Source organism: Coturnix japonica, chromosome 5 (genome assembly GCF_001577835.2).
Source record: "Coturnix japonica isolate 7356 chromosome 5, Coturnix japonica 2.1, whole genome shotgun sequence".
Taxonomy (NCBI): domain Eukaryota; kingdom Metazoa; phylum Chordata; class Aves; order Galliformes; family Phasianidae; genus Coturnix; species Coturnix japonica.
Window position 1 is genome coordinate 17156494 of NC_029520.1, and position 17696 is coordinate 17174189.

At 45.0% G+C, this 17696-nt stretch overlaps 1 protein-coding gene and 4 long non-coding RNA genes across 7 annotated transcripts; 3 read left to right on the forward strand and 2 right to left on the reverse strand.

Annotated features, from left to right (window-relative positions):
* Positions 1-113: 113 nt before the first annotated feature.
* Positions 114-3075, forward strand: LOC107314712 (mucin-5B-like). Of its 2 annotated transcripts, XM_015864242.2 has the most exons (3): positions 114-247; positions 1430-1522; positions 2648-3075. In XM_015864242.2, exons 1-3 carry the CDS (start codon positions 131-133, stop codon positions 2714-2716), a joined length of 279 nt encoding a protein of 92 aa, XP_015719728.1. In that variant the 5' UTR covers positions 114-130; the 3' UTR covers positions 2717-3075. The 2 variants fall into 2 exon arrangements, with proteins under 2 accessions (XP_015719728.1, XP_015719727.1); XM_015864241.2 differs by lacking the exon at positions 2648-3075 and having other exon boundaries at positions 1430-1792.
* LOC107314713 lies at positions 220-3767 on the reverse strand. Its single transcript, XR_001555595.2, has 3 exons — positions 3277-3767; positions 1196-2080; positions 220-1082 (listed from the first exon to the last, which is right to left on the reverse strand). It is a non-coding gene; the product is annotated as an uncharacterized LOC107314713 (long non-coding RNA).
* Positions 3768-5494: 1727 nt separating this feature from the next.
* On the forward strand, positions 5495-6643 carry LOC107314714. Its single transcript, XR_004307548.1, has 4 exons — positions 5495-5699; positions 5806-5859; positions 6216-6263; positions 6371-6643. It is a non-coding gene; the product is annotated as an uncharacterized LOC107314714 (long non-coding RNA).
* Positions 6644-8320: 1677 nt separating this feature from the next.
* LOC107314715 lies at positions 8321-13175 on the reverse strand. 2 transcript variants are annotated; one of them, XR_001555599.1, is made up of 3 exons: positions 13127-13175; positions 9276-9411; positions 8321-8435 (listed from the first exon to the last, which is right to left on the reverse strand). It is a non-coding gene; the product is annotated as an uncharacterized LOC107314715 (long non-coding RNA). The 2 variants fall into 2 exon arrangements; XR_001555598.2 differs by lacking the exon at positions 13127-13175 and adding an exon at positions 12518-12816.
* On the forward strand, positions 8354-10708 carry LOC116653517. Its single transcript, XR_004307547.1, has 2 exons — positions 8354-8467; positions 10240-10708. It is a non-coding gene; the product is annotated as an uncharacterized LOC116653517 (long non-coding RNA).
* Positions 13176-17696: the final 4521 nt, after the last annotated feature.

Consider the following 17696-nt stretch of genomic DNA (forward strand, 5'->3'; position numbering starts at 1 on the left):
CAGGCTTAAAGTGGTTTTAGTGTCCAGGCTTAAAGCGTTCTAAAGGAAAACAGAGGTGGATTCATTTTCCCTACTATTGCCAGAGTGGCTTTGATCCAAAGCTGTTTCCTGAACCAGGTAACACAGCTAAATGGTGACCTTCTTCCCACAGGGTTTCCGCTACGTGGAAAAGGAGGGTCAGTGCTGCAGCCAGCGTCAGCAAGTGGCTCGTGTGGCAAACTTCCCATTTGGCACTGTGACCATTGAGGTGAGCGCTGCCTTGCTTTGCATGCTGAGCTGAATTGACTTCAATGCTTTTTGAACTAGTGTCATACATTTTGAGGCTGGGAAGACCTTTAGGAAATTAGGAAATATCTGTATTTCCAAAGTAAATGTCAAAGTTTATATGGCCGCTCTCTTTGCTGTGCATATCTTGCAGACACTGCTATCTTGAAAATAATTTATGAGGAAAGGAAATCATGTCACTCCTTCTTCCTGGCATGCAGCAGAGAAAAGGAATTTGTAGGGGGTGGTGACATTGTGTGTGCTTTTGCACAGATATGTGAGATGGCTTCACATTATATTGCTCCAGTACTGGAAGCAGAGTCATTATCTTGCCCTGAAGATACGGGGCTAAATAGTTTGAGCGAGCTATGTTACTGTACTAACGCTTGTTACAAATTTGCTGGGGCAGAAATTGAAGGTGTCATAGCTGCTGTAGTGCATGTAGTGCACATCACTAATGCACCCAGGTAATACGCTAGGTCTTCTCAGCTTACCCTTGCATAGATGTGAGCTGAGCCTCAGGCTGGCTGTTTGCTTGTATTACCTCCTGCTATTGGTGTGAACAGTTAATGACGCTGTCTCACCTGGTGGCTGTCTTATGTGATATTTCTCCTCTGGTAGCTCTTGAGCTCTGCATCTCTTCTGTTTCATCCTTTCTTTCCTTGAAAATTTATGTTGCAATTGGCTTCTCTTGTGCTAATGCACAATTCTTATGCTTCCACTTAAAAGGCGGTTACCATGAGGAGGTTTTGCTTTTATCCATTAACCTCTATTATGAAGATTATTTTCCTCTTTCAAACTATTTGCTTTTCTTCCATCTGTTAACAAAAAAAGATGTATTACTGTAGAATTGCTTTTCTGTTGTTTATATTTAATTCTACCTATATTACCAGATATATACTGTGTTGTCTCTTAGCATTTCTGTTCATACCTCTGTGTTTATTCTGCCACAAGCTTGTGCTTTTTTCCACATAGGTGACCAGAATAGGGATTTTGTGGAGGCTGGTAGCAAGTGAGCTCAGTAGATTGGAAATAAACATCTCAGCACTATTGGATTGATTTGGACATCACAGCCCTTCTACCGGGGTCTGCATTACTATTGCATTATTGTGTTTGTGCTGTCTTATTATGTTATGATTTATTTATTCTTCCTGTTGTTTTTCAGGTTGGAAAGAGTTATAAAGCACCATATGATAACTGTACTCAGTACACATGCACCGAATCAGGGGGCCAGTTCTCCTCGACTACTACAGTTAAGGTCTGTCTGCTATTTGAGCAATCAAATTGTGTCCCAGTACATATTTCAGAACTAGAAAAAAAGCCTCCTGAAATGAGCCGTGCCATTGCTCTGGGAGATTTCTTTACTCTTTCTACACTTCTGACACGTGACTATCAGCGATTGGTGAAACCACTGATCCAAGTGAAACCGTTAACTTTCAGACAGGTCTTGACAGCCATTGAATTGAATTACGTTCGAAGTAGGTTTTGTGTAAGTCAGGCTATTTGATTTCAGGTGCAGGTATCATTCTTTGGCTTCAAATTTGCCTCTTTTGCCCTGGTTTCAACAGAGCCTATGTAAGGTCAGGCACATATTGTGGAACATCTCACGGGGCTTGTGAGTAGATTTAAACAAAAGTTACTCCCTGATGGATGTTTTTAAACCTGTTCTGCATAAAAAAGGTACACAATACACAGACAGTTCTGATGAGTTGGTGTGTAGGTTGCAGTTTTCCATTGAGAATGGTCTTCCAAAGCACTGTTTAACACTAGTTTGTCCAGAAGAGAAAGGAGTAGAATAAACTTCATCAGATTTTATCTACAGAAAAAAATAAATAAATAAAGGGGGAAAACAAACAAACAAACAAACAAAAAAACAGTTGTGTGGGAATTCAACCTTTGTTATTGAAAATGCAAGATGTAAAACTTTTAGACTACTTTTCTCCCTCCCCTCTTCACTTTCTGGCTTGGCAATTTTCTAACATCTGTAAGTAGTAATGAAGACACAGCTGTTTAGCATGTACAGCGGAGTCACCAATAGCTTTATAATGTTACTTTTGTAGGTTGCCAGTCTCACTATCAAGTATACAAAAAGAGATTTGATCCCTTTAAATGTTTGGGTTTTTTTTTAATTACACCTGATTTTAAAGTTTACTATTCCCTTTACTACCTGCTGTTGTTGGAGGTAACGTAGCGCTTCTGTCAGAAGGATGCTCTGCTCACTTAATAGATGAGAAATGAATGTTAAGTTTTAATAATAAAGCAATTGGAAAAATGTTAAAGATGGAATCTGTAGTTAGCCAGTGCTATATAGATCCCTTTTTTTTTTTTTTGTATCACAACATTTGATTGTGAATTGTCTGCCCTACTTTAAATATTTCTACAGATTCCTGAAGGTGGCTTGAAGAACCGCATATCACAAATATCTCAACCTAGAAGCCAGTCTCACCGATAGCTGCAAGATATCTTTAGCCATCAGGTTATAAAGTGCAAAAGGGAATGAGAATCAGAGGATCTGGCAGGTGACTTCACTGAAGTCGGATAACAGACTAATGCGAGGAAATGAAGCACTGGAAGTCACTGCCGACAGTGACCGGAGTTTCTCACCCGTCATGATTCTGTTCTTTTTTTGATGTAGCTTTTTTTTGTGTGTGTGTGTGTAAATTTGATATTTTCTGAACTTTGTTTTTTGTATAAACATTTAAATTTTAATAAGGAATAAAATAGAAGCTAATTTTGTTTCTCAAGTTCTCTCTGCTAAAACATGAAGTGGAAAGAAATTTGTATTGTTTAATAAATCACTTAGTTGTTAAATGGGAACGCCTGTCTGTTTTCATGGGGAGGGGAGATAGCCCTGCTGGAATCGTGTCTGAAATCCCAGTCGCTGAGAGCATCCGGTGTTTGCAAACCGTTTCCCGGCTTTGTCAGGATGAAGTTTGGGTACTACCGAATCAGCGCGAGTCCTGTTTTATAGTTTCATTTTTCAGTTCCATCTGTTCATCACCTGTCACGTACCTTATGAGGCTGCGTGTTTGGGAGAAGGTGAATTGAGATGACCTTGTGAAAAGGCCAGCCGACGGCCACGGGTCACCCTTTCCATTCCGCATCGCCTCTGCTCTCGTCCTCAGGATTGGAGTCAGAAGTGACAAATGATCCTCCGGCTTGTGAATGGCAGAAATGAAAGCGGCTGCCAGCCGTTTTCATCAGCTGGGCTCTGTCTCCCTCTACAGAGTCATTATTTAAAAGTCAGGTCATTCTGTATATAGGGGCTCGGGGTGGGTAAATGTTCCGGAGTGCCGAATAACGTGTCGTGCCGCAGATGAATTTTCTGGGATATCGTCTGGGTAGACGGGGTGAATCTCGAGTCCCGCGGGAGACCCTCCTTCCGAAAGCGGCGATCGGACGCTTCTGCGAGGGGCCGGCTCGGGTTTATTGGAGGATAAATGCAGCAGGGGAGGGGCCGGGGATACGGGGGCAGCGGGCGGAAGCGGGACGGAATTACCGAAGCACGGCGGTGCGGGGGGGCAACGCTCCGCCAGGGAAGGCGGCGACATCGTCAGTTTCTGGTGGGAAATACACGCACGCCCAGCGTGGCGGCCGTGGACCAAAGATGCCGTGTCCCTCCCGCTGGGTTAATCACTTGTTACGCACGAGCAGCATCGACCATCACAGTCACTTCAGGCTGTAGCGGTTTCCAGCTTAATTGTTTAATAAAGACAGATTTAGAAATCAGAAAACCTTACAGTATCGCTTAAGCCTCACGCAGATGTAACGGATATTTTTCTATAATATGCCCCAAACTGTCTTTTCTAAGCTCTGAGCGATAATTAAACTACACAGCAGCTCTGGAAGAGCACTCTATCAGCACCTCTGTTACGTGAGGGAGCAGTTATCTCAGTATCTGACGTGCCTCACCGTAGTGTTCTTTGGGCTACCGCATAACATTTGATCCAAACATTCCTAAAGTAGCGGGACGAAACAAATTATGAAGACGAGGTAGTGGGAAAGAATCTCTGTGGGAGCGAGAAGAGGGATGGAAATAGTGGGAAACAACTCGCGACATGTTATCGGAACCGGCCCCGCGCCGTTCGGTGTCACCCGAGTTCGCAAACCGCGGATCGCTGAAGCCGGGCGGGGCGCGGAACCCGTACGCCTGCAGAGCAGCCCCGTTCGCTCAGGCCATTCGTTTAGAGCTGTGACAGAGCGCTGTGACGGCGCTGCTTTGTACAAAGAGGCAGTGATAAGAAATGAAATATGCCAGCGAGAGATCTTCAGCTCGCTTTTAAAGTCACGACTCTGCAGATAGATGGATTTCATCCAGGTGGAGTCAGATATTATGTGTAGTTTCTATTTTCTTCATTAGAATAAATCTTAGGGTCCTGGCATTAGGAAGCTCTTCTCATATGGCGTGCCCTCAGAGGGATCTCTCACCTCACTCCGCACGTTCAAATCTCCCTTCTTTTCCTTTCTGATGCTGATGAAGTCTGTGTAAAATATATGTGTAACAGCGTGCAATAAAAGCATTCACACTTCTACCATCATAAGAAATGAAAATGTGCGGAGTCCAACTTTCAGGAGTTTAAATTAAGGACGAAACTCTCACGAAAAGTGAATTTGATGGCAGAAATGTTTACAGAGTACCCGTGTCCTTTACTGGAGATAACTGACATCTCACCACAAGCATTGCAGTTGACGTTTGCCACACACGAGCGTAATCCCAAGCGACACCGTACGGAACCGCTCGTAAAGCTACGCTTCAAATGTTACCAGTCAGGAATGTTGTGCAGCGGATCGCAAACCCACCGGGGAATCCGTCACATCCCCGTTCCCATGTTTTTACTGCTGCCTTCAATCATATTTTTTTCTGGTTCTGGTACAAAATATTCACAGTTCAACAAGTCTATTATTATTATTACTACTATTATTATTATTATTATTATTATTATTATTATTATTATTATTATTATAATAAAAATAATAATAATAATAATGAAGGGTGGAAGGAAAGGGGAGTAGCGACAGCTCGAAGTAGAGCCTGCCGGAAACCTTTAAGGCCGGGGACGTTTTTCCGACGGGTGTCGTGAGACGCAAAGCGAGCCGTTTGAATGAGGCACAGTGATTTAACTTATTAATGTACGTCACAACGAGGTGACAACATGCGCATTACAAACTGGAATGGAAACTGCAGTTCAAATCCTTAGTTCCGATCTGAAGTCCACGTGTCGAGCTGTCAAGGCCCCCAGCCGGCGCTAACGAGGGAACGAGTGCCAGGTGCCGCTGGGCCGCGGCCGCCAGGGCTCAGCTGCGCCTCGTTCGCAGCCGGGGGTGGGTCCGCCCCAGACGCCTCTTAAGCTCCTCCGGAGGCCGCAGGGAGCCATCAGACGGCTCCGGGATCTCATAGAGCACGGATGTCGGCGTGGGCTCCGCTCCTTCGTCGGGTTTGCGTGCCGCTGGGGCTGCGAAGCACCGCGATGGGCTGCTTTTGAAAGGGGTGATTGGGATATTTTGGTAACGTTCTCTTTGTGTTGTGCCGTTTTGTTTCAGGTTGCGGTGGGACGTGTGCCGGTGAAGATGAGCCCGAACCGGTGAGCCGTTCAGGTAGGAACGGGAGCTCGGATTCGACGAGCTCCGGGGAGCCGTTCGGGGCCTTCCGACCGCAGCGGGAGGCCGCCGGGCTCTCGCCGCGCTCCGTCCGGGGCCGGCGCGGAGCTCCCCCGGCTTCTCGGAGCCGGCTTCACGCGGTCAGCCGGCCGCCGCTCCGTCGTCCGAGCCCTAGCGGGGTCCCGGTGCGCTTTCAGCCCCCTCGAGGCTCGTCAGTGAGGGCTTCGGTTTCTCTCGATGTTATGGGTAGGAGCGAGCGGGACGGGGCTGTGTTCTTCCAGCCTCGGGGCGGCTGGGAGCGCGAGGGTACAGCGACGCAAAGCGCTGCTGATACAAGTTTTGATCTCTTTCAGGTCGAGCATCTCGTCAGCCCGAAGAGGCGAGCGTTCGGGAGCCGCTAGGTAAAGTCTTTGTTGTCGAGTGTCTTGTCAGGCCGCCTTTCGGCCTTATCCGTTTCACCCCCTGCCCTTTATTTGTAACTTGAGGAGCGCGATCTCTTTCCCATCAGGGAGACGCGGCGGCACGGCTCGCACGACCGGCCCGCCGTTGAGGATCGCTGCGTTCTTTTCCGTAACTCCTTGAGCTCTGCCTAAGCAAGAAGTAGGGGAGCCCCGGGGCGCCTCACCCAGTCGAGGCGCTGCCGGAGCTCGTATTCCCGGTCTAAGAAGGGTTCGCGGGCGATGAGGTGAAGTTTGGGATTTGACCGGGAAGCCGCAAGGCAGTAAGTATGTTATATTGGAGCACCACATCCAAAGGGCTTCTGGAAAGATCCCAGGGCGTGGAGTCAACCACCTCCCTGGGGAGTCTATTCCAGCGTTGAAGTATCCTTTGCGTCAAGTAGCGGTTTTTTTTTTGTCTTCCAGCCTAAAGGTACCTCGTGGCAAGCGGAGGTTTTTTTGTGTCATCTCGTCACCAGTGAGAAGAGACTAGTCAGTAGCCCTGCCCTCACGGTAAGCACCTCAGAGACAGCAGAAGAGAGCAATAAGGTTTTCCCCTTACCGTCTTTTTCCCTGGATCGTACCGGGGTAAGCCCAGGCGTGCCGAGGAAGGCGGCAGAAGCGAGTACGGAAGAGCTTGGCGTCCCGTCGTTTGCGGTCTTTGTTCCAGGCAAGGCGGGCGAGGACGGAAGGACAGCGCGAGTCAGAGCGGCCTCGATGGAGGGCGAGAAGGACAGGCGGCGTGACAGCAGCCGGTAGGTGTCGGGACAGCACGTTCCGGATGTAACGTTTTGCTGCTTTTATTACAGGTTGAGCGCTATAGCGGAGCATTCGGCAGCGAGGACGAGCGAGCACCGCGGCCCGGCTGTGGCAGCATCCCCTCAGAAGCGGTTTGAGGAGCAGAGTCGGCACGGTGTCGATGCATCTTCGTGGTGTCAGGTGAGTGTGTTTGAGTTGTTAGGGGTGTGTTGCCTTTGGGTGTCAGGGGATTATGTTGTTTTGGTGTCTTTTTTTGTTTTTTGGAGCGTGATGGTTTGGTTTTAAGTTGGTTTTATTTTAAGTTAGTGTAGTTGGTTTGTGTAGTTGATTTTTTTTTTTTAGTCATTTGTTGGTTTTTTGTAGTTGGTTTCTTCAAGCTATTTTTTGTGGTTTTTCTTAGTTTTTTAGTAAGTTGTTGGTTTTGTAGTTGGTTTTTTTTAGTAGTCGGTTTTTTTAGTAATTTGTTGGTTTTAGTAATTGGTTTCTTTTTTTAGTTGTTTTTTCTTAGTAATTGGTTTTCTGTAGTAGGTTTTCAGTAAGTTTTGTAGTTTTGCTTTTTAAAATTAAGTTCTTGGCGTTTTGTAGTTGGTTTTTTGTTTGGTCTTGGCGTTTTGTAGTTTTTTGGTTGGTTGGTTTCTTAGATTTTTTTTGTGGTTTTTCTTAGTAAGTTGTTGGGTTTTGTAGCTGGTTTTCTAGTGACTTGGTTTTTCTTAGGTTTTTGTACTTTGTCTTTTTTTTTAGTAACTTTTTTGTAGTTTTTTTATAAAGTTGTTTAAGTTTTTTAAATTTATTTGTTTTTTTTAAAGTTTTTTGCTGGGGGAGAACACAACTCAGGCTGAGTCTAGACTCAGTTTGAGTTGTGTTCTCCCCCTTGTAATGGTGCTGGAGGCTGGATTTTGCACTATCTCTAAAGAGATTATTTTTTTTTTTTGGCGGGGGGGTGGGCATGTCAGTGGCTTTTTTTTGGGGCCCCGCTTGGGGGCCCCTCCCTCGACCCTCCCCTTGCCCCCTTGGGGCCCCTCCCTCGACCCTCCCATGCCCCCTTGGGGCCCCTCCCTCGACCCTCCCATGCCCCCTTAGGCCCTCCCTCGACCCTCCCATGCCCCCTTAGGCCCTCCCCTGTCCCCTTAGCCCTTCCCTCAGCCCTCCCCTGCCCCCTTTGAGACTCCCTCTGCCCCCCTGAGTGTGGTGAGAGGCTAAGTCCCCCTCTCCCCCTTGGGGCTCCTCCTGAGTGGGGCTGTGATGGGGTAGCCCCTCCATGGTGAAGGGGTCTTCTGTGGGACTTGGAGTGGCTCCTGGGTGGTGATGGCTCCTTGGTGGTGGTGGTCTTGGTCCTGCAGGAATGAGCTGGAGAGAGGAGAAGCTGGGTTCTGTATCCTGCTGAAGAAGAAGACTAGTACAAGGATCAGGTAAGATGTCTTTGGAATGGCTCTGGCCTTATACCTTAGGGGGTACAGGGAATTTCCTGCTAACTGAGGTTTGGGGAAGTGGCTGGAGGTGAGCTATACTGAGCTGTTTGCCACATATGCTGGTCCTGTGTGTGCTATGGGTGGTTTTCAGTATCAGCACTCTAAGTAGGCTGAGTGATTATGAAGGAGGGAAGCTGCTATTATGTTCTCTAGGGCTTCATTGTCATTTCTTCTTGGCAAGAAAAAATATAACCAAATGGGGAAATAAATGGAAATGCTGGTGAAAGCTGTTCTGAGAGCTCTCTGAGGCCAACTGATTTATATAATCAAAAAAAAAAAATTAAACTCTCTCTTTGGGCAGAGTTTTACTTGGTATGTAAGAGTGTGCCCCCTGTACAATATGCCAGATTGCTAGATGGGGGACTTAAGAGCTGGATTTAAATAGTGAAAAGCTAGCTCTCCCTCAATAGCTTGTCTCCTGCTTCATCTTCTTACTAGAGCAAAACCATGAAGGACACCTTCAGGATAAAATTCTTACTTCAATGCCTACCTCTAAGACACTGATAACTAAGCTGATCTGTGGTTTGATAAGTGGTGATAATTCCCTTTTGCAGAATTACTGGCTCCTGAAGGCTTTTTGGTGGGATTATTTCTGATGTGAGTGCTACTGTTCTGCGTTGCCTGTGGGATCTGAGATGCCTGAGGCTATCTGCCCTGTAGGGGAAGGACTAGGCTTAGCTCACTTGAGGGTTTGTGGTGGAGTGGATACCTGTCTGTCTCTAACTTAAAACAGTAATTCCTTGCGTACCTCATAAAGATGTGGATGTGCAGTCTCTTTCTGTGCGTTGGCTTCGCTCGTTTGCTGCTGAAGGTTTTCATCTTGGGGAATGTGAAGAGGAAGAGGGATGATCCCTGAAGTGATTGGCTCTTTGGCACTGCATGCTCTATAAAAGACAAAGTGAGACTTAAATCAATAACAAATATTTTTACAAGTTACCTATAGCATAGATACTGTGCATCAGACTTGCTTTGTGCAGAGTATAATGGCTGACTGTGTTGCCAGTGTTTGTGTTGTTGTAGCTGTATTTCCAGATAGAATTGTTTCTTGAGCTCAGTATGGCTCAGTGACTGCCTTGTTTTAAAATAAATAAAGAAAAAAACCCTTGTTTTCTTTTTTGTTTTAAAAAGGAGCTCACAGAGAACAATCTCTGCTTTCTCACTAGGTAAACTGAGTTAGCGCTTCAATGCGTGACCCTTTAAGTCCAACATTTAAGTTAGTGCCTGTGAACCTTCATTACATGCTGAGACTTAACTTTATACAAATTTAACTATACAAATGCATCATACTCTGCATTGTGCGCTTTTTTAGTAATAGAACTGCACTGTGGTTCTGCTATACATGAATATACTACACACGAGCATTTATATCTCTATGTGAGTAGGTAACTATTAATTAGTTTCACTTGCAATTAGTTAAGGATCTATTGGTGCTGCCACTAAAGTGAAACTTGAGGGTAATTCAAGGGAGAAATTTAAGGAAGCAGCATTATACGTAACACAAACACTAGTGACTAAACTGCAGCACAGTTTTGATGAGTTATAGGGTAATTTTACTCACTAATTCCTTATTATGGTGGTAGGCAATTGAGGTTTTGCTCTCTGAGATAAACAGAATGGGGTGCTATTTTAAATAGGGATGTCTAAAAAGTATATTACTGAGAGAAACTTTATGGATAAGCAAATCCACTAATTAAATGTCTTTTTGTTTATAGAATCAGAAAGCCAACCTGGTTGGAGTGGACGTGCGACTCCTACTTCTACGTGAGATTGCCCTGACTTCAACTGTTCAAGATGAGAGCTGCATCCAAGCGCTTTGTGAAGTGGGTCAGTGCTGGGCTGTGACTGCTGCCTCAAGGAAGCCTGTTCTGATATCTCAACCTTCCTTAGAGCGAGGTTTCTCTTCATCTCCAGCCTGTGCTTCTTTTGACCTAACAAACAGAAAAGCTGCCTGGGAAAAGAAGCTGACCCCACCTTGCAAGTGCTCCCTTTCAGCTAAGTTGGATGGAAGGAGTTTGAGCCCTGCTTTGGATGCTGCCTGAGAGTATTATTGTTGTCTTTTAATTATGTTCTGTTAATTTAACAGCCATTTATTGACTGAATGTATTAGACAGCTGAAGTTAATGGATGTATTGTTCTAATAGTGGAATAAAATAAAACCTGTTGAATTACCCTGAACTTGAACAGTTTTACAATCTGTATCATTTACTGATCACATTTTCTACATACTAACACTATTATTATGCATAATAGCTGAACAACAACTTTGGGTTGAAGCTATACAAGCCTAAAACTGCCAAAAAAAAAACCCCCACAAACAAACAAAAAAACCCACTGAAACACCACCTTTCACACTCCTCTGTGGGGTCATAATATATTTCTTGAGTGCCTGCATTCATAAGAGCTTCTGGTATTGAAACCAGTCCTTGCACTGTCTTCCCTTCCAAACAGAGCTACCTGCTTTCCCTACCCAGTCACTTTAACTGGAGGGCCAGACTGTACAATTGTATCCCTCAGCCAGCAAAGACAAACAGGGACTTCCTTTCTCTCTCTCTCTCTTTTTTTTTTTTTTTTATGATAAATCAGAAACAAAAGCCCTCATCCCTTAGATGAAAAGAAAAAGAACAAATGGCAATAGACAGAGAGCAGCTTTAAAAATCTAACCTAACTTTTGTGCTATAATTGTATATGTTGGGTAATAAACCTTCACTGGACAGTGAGAAAAAAAAAAACCTTTTCCACTATCTATGCTCACCTGTGGTAATTACACCCACACTAATCTCCCTTCCACACCAATCTGGGTTACTGAGCAGAGAAGTAAAGTCTTTACCACCATACCTATGCAATTAATGTCAAACTAAGGGGAATTTTCTTTCTTTAAAATTAGAAAACAATAAAAATAAAACATTACAAGGACAATAGGAGGTCTTAAACTACTGTACCTGCATTAGGCCTCCTCTGCAGTTTGTAGGTTCTTAAGGACTCAAAGCACAAAAAAAAACCAAAAAACCAAACAAAACAACCAACCTCCCCCCCCCCCAAAAAAAAAACAAAAAACAAAAAACAACAAAAAACAAAAACCAGCAGAAGGAGAAAAAAAAGTAAGGGAAGAGCAATGCTTTGGAATTCATCTTTGTAACTGCACTGGTCTGCTGCAGAGAACAAGACCCTAGAAGAAGAATGCTCATCTGTCTCCAAAGATTATAGAGGCTCACGCAATAATTCTGCAGAGGAGGAAGCTCCCAAAAGAGATCCTTCCTCGGTGGGGGTCAGCCTTTAAATGAGGCTTAAGAGAGGTGGAGCTGAATCCAGCTGAATTCAGCTTGGCTGAATCCTCTTCACCTGCGCTCACACGCCTGACCCCATCTCTTCTTCTAGGTGCTCTCTGGCTGGTTGGGGCCCTGACTGCAGTTCCCTTACAGTCACGCAAATGTTACTGCTTACAGTATAAGCTATTTAGACTGAGACACACTGTCCTTTTTAATTTTATTAGATGTGCCCCAGACTTTCCAGGTCACCAGTCTCAAGACTTCACAAAATAGCACCATCAGTCACAGAGTGCTGTTTTATGTTTAGTCACACTAAAGCAATATGTTAACCTCTGTCAAGTCAATTTGAAGGTGTATGTAATTTATTTTGTTCCTAGCTGAGGCATTAAAAAAACAAAAACAAAAAACAAAATCCTCTTCACAAATCTTCATTCAACAAGTCTTACTTTGGTTTTCTTGTCTTTTTTCTTTTTATTTTTTTTTGCTTATTTTGTATGTGTGTGTGTTTTGTTCTAGCTCTTTTTTTTTATTTTATTTTATTTATTTTTTTTAAGATGTTGAAATTGTCTTGTTTACAGACATCAAACAGAACTGCTTCCCTGAGGGAAGATAAATTGCTTATCCTTCTTGAACAGTACAATAATGCAACAATAGTAATGTACAGCTGGAAATAGTACAAGAATGGCAGAAAAAAGATAGCCAGAGATTATAGAAAAAAACTCACCAATTCAGAGGCCTTCGGTCTAGATGGAAAATGTTGAAGCTCGTCACACAAACACCACGAAGGAGCCATCTCCAAAAGAGATGCTGCCTTAGTGGTGGTCAGCCCTTAAATGAAATCTAGGACAGGTGGAGTCGAGCTGAATTGCCTCCACCCACGTTCCCACACAGCTGACCGGACAATTGCCTCGGGTGCTTCATCACAGGTTCGGTCTGTGATTACCAGTTTTCTATGCACTTCTCAATAAGTTTCCCCAGACATGAAATCCCATAAACTTGTCTAGCTTTGCAAAAGCACACAAGAATGGGTCAAACAATTCTAAGACCGAAAACTAGTTCACCAGTTTGTACTGCTCTCCTAACAAAAAAGTTGAGGAATCGGGATTCATTATTTCAGAGAAAAAAAGGTCCTCATTGCAGGCTAAGCACTTGCGAGGAGAATTAGAAACATGAAGAGGGACTTGCCTTTTATGTGGTCTGTGTGTGTAATGTTACGTGATACAAAGCACAGCAGTAAGAGCGGCACAACAAAGTCCTGGGCTGCAGCAAACGAGAGCGAGCCCAAACGCGGGAGCTGCCACAGAGGCAAAAACAAAGAAAAAAAGCCGCTTACCTTCACAAAACCTCTACAGAGCCACGATCTCAAAGTAAGATGCTCTCACTCACTCGCCGACCGAAAATGAGCTCTGCGAGGCGGTGGAAGCTCCTGGCTCCACGCCTTCCCGTCACTCTAATCTGTATTTGGCTGTAGCACGCTGAGCGACCCTGTGTTTGGCCCCTGCCTTCCACCAGTGGTGTTCAATCACGGCTTCCAGCTGAGCCAATTTTTTTTTTCTTTTTTTTTTTCCTTCCTTTTTTAAAAATTTATTTATTTATTTATTTATCTATTTATTTTAAACACACTGTAAGCCGTTCCTAAGTTAAGAGCGGAGCACTGATGTGGTGTCACGGAGTTCTCTCTACAGCTCACTCCGTGACAGCGGGAACAAACGCAGGGAGACAAGGAACAAAGGCACCTCCCTTCTCGAACTGCGCGGTGCGGCGCGGCCCGGACACATGAGCTCCGGGAGAGGGGAAGGGAACGATCTGAGAACGAACGGCAGTTTAATAAACCCAATATCACTAAACAATAAAGAGAGAGTTTCAACAAGGAGAAAACCGAGTCCCAGTCTCACCGGCGGGACGTCGGAAGGGGGAAGTTCCGACCGCGCCGTCTCCTCGCGGGGAACCGGGCGAAAAAAAAACCACCGTCCCCCGTCCCGACCTCCCATCCGGTGCCGCCCCCCCCCGCCCAATTAAGGCAGCTCGCATAAAAAAAAAAAAACAAAAAACAAAAAACAACAAAAAAACAAACCCAAAAACGTGTCCCCTTAACTCCCGTTATCCCACACGGTGCTCTGATGTCGAATAGCAACATCAACCAAATTACGAAACCCTAAAGTGTGGTTTTTGATCTGGACTGCTTTAACTGCTACCTATTATTTACTCTAACAGAGACAAATGACAAGAAGCGCGGATCTGTTCTATCTGGCAGTACCTAAAAGTGAACTGGCTTCAAACACAACTGGAGCAAATCTCAAACCTACATTTGATCGCTCAGTTTCTTTCCAGTGAAGTGGCTGAGTGTCTGTGAATGGTTTCTGATGCTGCGGTGAGTTGGCCGCGGCTAAAGGACGCGCTCCCGTCTGGCCGTTCTCTCGGTGCCTCTCTTCATCGTGAAGTAAAGGTAGAAATCCCTGACACCAAAAGAACAGGGAGACAGATCGCTTACCGATTCTGTCCTGAGAAAAACAGGCTCGGCTAGGGAACATTAATTTGCTGTCACTTAAAATAAAAAATTACTGATTTGAGTAGTGGGAAATAATCATGAAAAAAACATAATATTCTTCACGAAAACACTTTTCTTCTCACCGTTTCCTGAGCTGCAGTTCTCACTAAGGACCTCCTTATTATCGTAAGTTATGGCTCGTGTGTTGTGCTCATACCCTTCTGTGACAGAGTAGACAGTGAAGGACTATGTCGTGTTTTCTCTCCACTGTTCCTTCCATCACCCTCCTTTTCCCTGCTCCAGGAGGGGGGGGGGGGGGGGGCCGGCCGGGCCGGCCGAAGAGCGTCGGTCGGCGGCGCCGAGCCGCGCGGGGCGGGGAGCCCCGCTGGGTGTCAGCGCGGCCCCGGCCAGGGCGGAGGGAGCGGCCGCAGCCGCCCGGGCCGCTCCGTGCCGGCTCCGCGCCGCGCTCGGCCGGGTGTCGCCCTATAGCGCCGTGCCGCGGCCGCTTGCGGGACGACGGGCCGAGCCCGGCGGCGTTCCCGGCGGCTGCCGCGCCACGTCCCACGAGCGGGGCCCGTGCGCTCCGGAGTTCCTTTCGCAGCCCGTTACTAGAAGTGAGAAACAGCAACAGCTCGTCGGAAACAACTTGCGACACGTTATCGGAACCGGCCCCGTGCTGTTCCGTGTCACCCTCCTTTTTCCTGCTCCAGTGTGTGTCCCCTGTACGCTGCTGTCCCTTTGGCTCCGTGGGCGGCGGTCCCTTTGGTGAAGTGACTCCTCTCGGGTGCATTATCTGTGTGCGGGTCGCCCGCTCCGCCGTGGCTCGTCTCCGTCTCCGACCTTCACGATCCCCCCGCTCCTTTTCACTCGTGTCGTATCCCTGTCCGGTTCTGCCGGCACAGAAACGCCGCCAAACGAAGCGCGGGGAAGCAGGCAGCCGACTCAGTACGAGTGATAAACAAGTTTCCACTTCATTGCCCGAAAAGCCGTACTTTGACAGCAGACAGACGAGGGTGTTCGAAAATCACACACGCTAATTGGAGGAAAGCTACTGCAATAACAACCCTAAAACCCCCCTTCAAAGCTGCGAGCCGTTCATTCTTATCCTAGAGGTGCCCTCGGTTCTCACGCTGTGTATCCTGCTCCGCAGCCGCTGCTCTGTGAAGTCCTTATCTCGATCCGTAGCTGCTGCTCTGTACAATCCTGCTTGTACTGCAACGCGGTTCTTTCTGTCCTTTCTTACATTCCTTTTCACTGGCAGCTCCGCTAACAAAATAATCCAGATCCTGGGTCACAGGCTGTTACTCGGTGCTATTCCTAATTCGTGAATGATGACACAGTTTGATCAGATTGCCACACAAACGGAAACATTTTAAAACAGAAAAACATTTATGTCACATACGGACATCTGACAAAATATCTCAACGTTGATTAAAAAAAAAACAACAAAAAAAACCCCAAAAAAACCAAAAAAACAAAAAAACACTTATACTGTAACCCTGACTTTTAGCAATAACATAAATCTGTTCCTTTGTATTTTGGGTGATATTAAAGCCAACTTTCCTGCGCTCTCACCCAGAGCAGAATGAATTTGAATCGATGTAAAACATGTTTACATTTAATGACATAATTCCTTGTCATCTCCTCAAGATTCTCTGCTAGAATCCAGATTCTAAATGAAGCTTTGGGTCCCTCGTGTTGCCCTGGCTTGAGCCATAATGTCATCTTTTACCATCACAATTAACTATACCATTGAGACTTTTAATACGGTGAATTGGAAATTCACGTTGTCCCTGAAAAACCATTAAAAGAGAGCTCCCGGCAGAAGTGGAAGCTGCCCGAATCCTCCGATGCTGTGGGATATACGCCCCCGTGCGGCTCTCCAGTCCCGGCTTCCAGGCTATGCGGCCATCGGAACACAAGTGGCTGCTTACCGGGCAGAAGCCCCAATACCAACATAAGGGAATGGGCAGCGGCAGCGGCCGAGCTGCCTGGAAGTGTGCGAGGTGAATATACCGAATACTTTCTAGGTCTGTGCAGGGCCGGGTATCTGATACGGTGTTCAAACTGAGAGACCTGTTTCTCTGTTGGAAATAGCTCAGAGAAGGCTGGCAATACATTAAGGTACTATCCCGAAGGAAACGAGATGGAATATAAGTTAACTTTATTTCAAACAAAGAAAATTAAGTGAAGAATCAGAACTCCCATTTTAAAATTGACATTGCTTTGGTTTTATTCTCAGTGACAGGCATCTATTTTACTGCTTACTTCGTACCGGGCCATTTAAAAGAACTGCTGAACAAATGCTCTCCTGTGGTGCAGGAGAAATTTTGCCAGTTTTACTCATCAGAAAACACAGGTTGTGGATGTTTCTGAAGAACAGCTTAGTTAGTCCCTAGAAAAATATTGCATTGTACAAAATCCAGTGCTTTGTGACTTTGTTACCAGCATTTAACCACATGAGAAAAAAAAAGAAAAAACAATGCATAAAATAGGACATGAATGTGAAAGAAGAGTGACCTGTGGTGTTGGAAATCGCTGGAGGCTTCTCCAGTTCTTCATAGATGTGTTACAAAGTGCTTCACTCGAGACATCTTTATTTTATTTTATTGCCTCCAATACAGTAAACGCTGTATGAGATATTAAAACTGGTATCCTTTGGCTTCAGATAAAAGCTCATTAATACATGCGGTTGTGTAAAGTTTCCTACATATTTTTAAACAATGTGACTTGTTTTCTTAGAAGCTTTTATTTACCAATGACAGCGTTTTCCTGAAGGCGCACCCTTAGCAGTACTAAAATGTTAACAAGGATACCTGTGCTTCACAATATTCACTGTTGCCTCCCTAATAGAAATAGATCTTACTAGGACGGTTCACTGTTTTCTTGATTTTACTATCCTGTGGCCATTTTCCCATTATGAGTCAGGATTTCATTTAATATTGGGCCTAATGTCTAGTTAATTGAAATTTGGGTTTGGAATACACTCAACAGCTTTTTTTTTTTTTTTTTTTTTTCCGGTTTAATTATTGAAACATTTGCATATTTTCATTCTTTCTCCTCTATATCTTAGATACAGAAATGCTACATTTATATAGCAGGCTTTCTTTATATCTAAAGCAAATAGATGCTTAAGAGCATAGAGATAAGGTCTAACAAATACCTGATACAATTGGTTTTAACAAAGTTATTTCTAAAGCTATAAGGACTCATTTCTTTGGAAATAAGTGGAGGCACAGATGATCACAGAGATTATAATGCGTATAATTCTGGTTTCCATAACATTCTCATTTGTGCTTTTATTTGTACCGAAGCTTAATCCTTCTTTGGTTAGTAGGGCTTTTATTCATTCTGGATCCACTATATATTCAGCACATACAACAAAAAAATAAATAAGTAAATAAATCAACAAAAA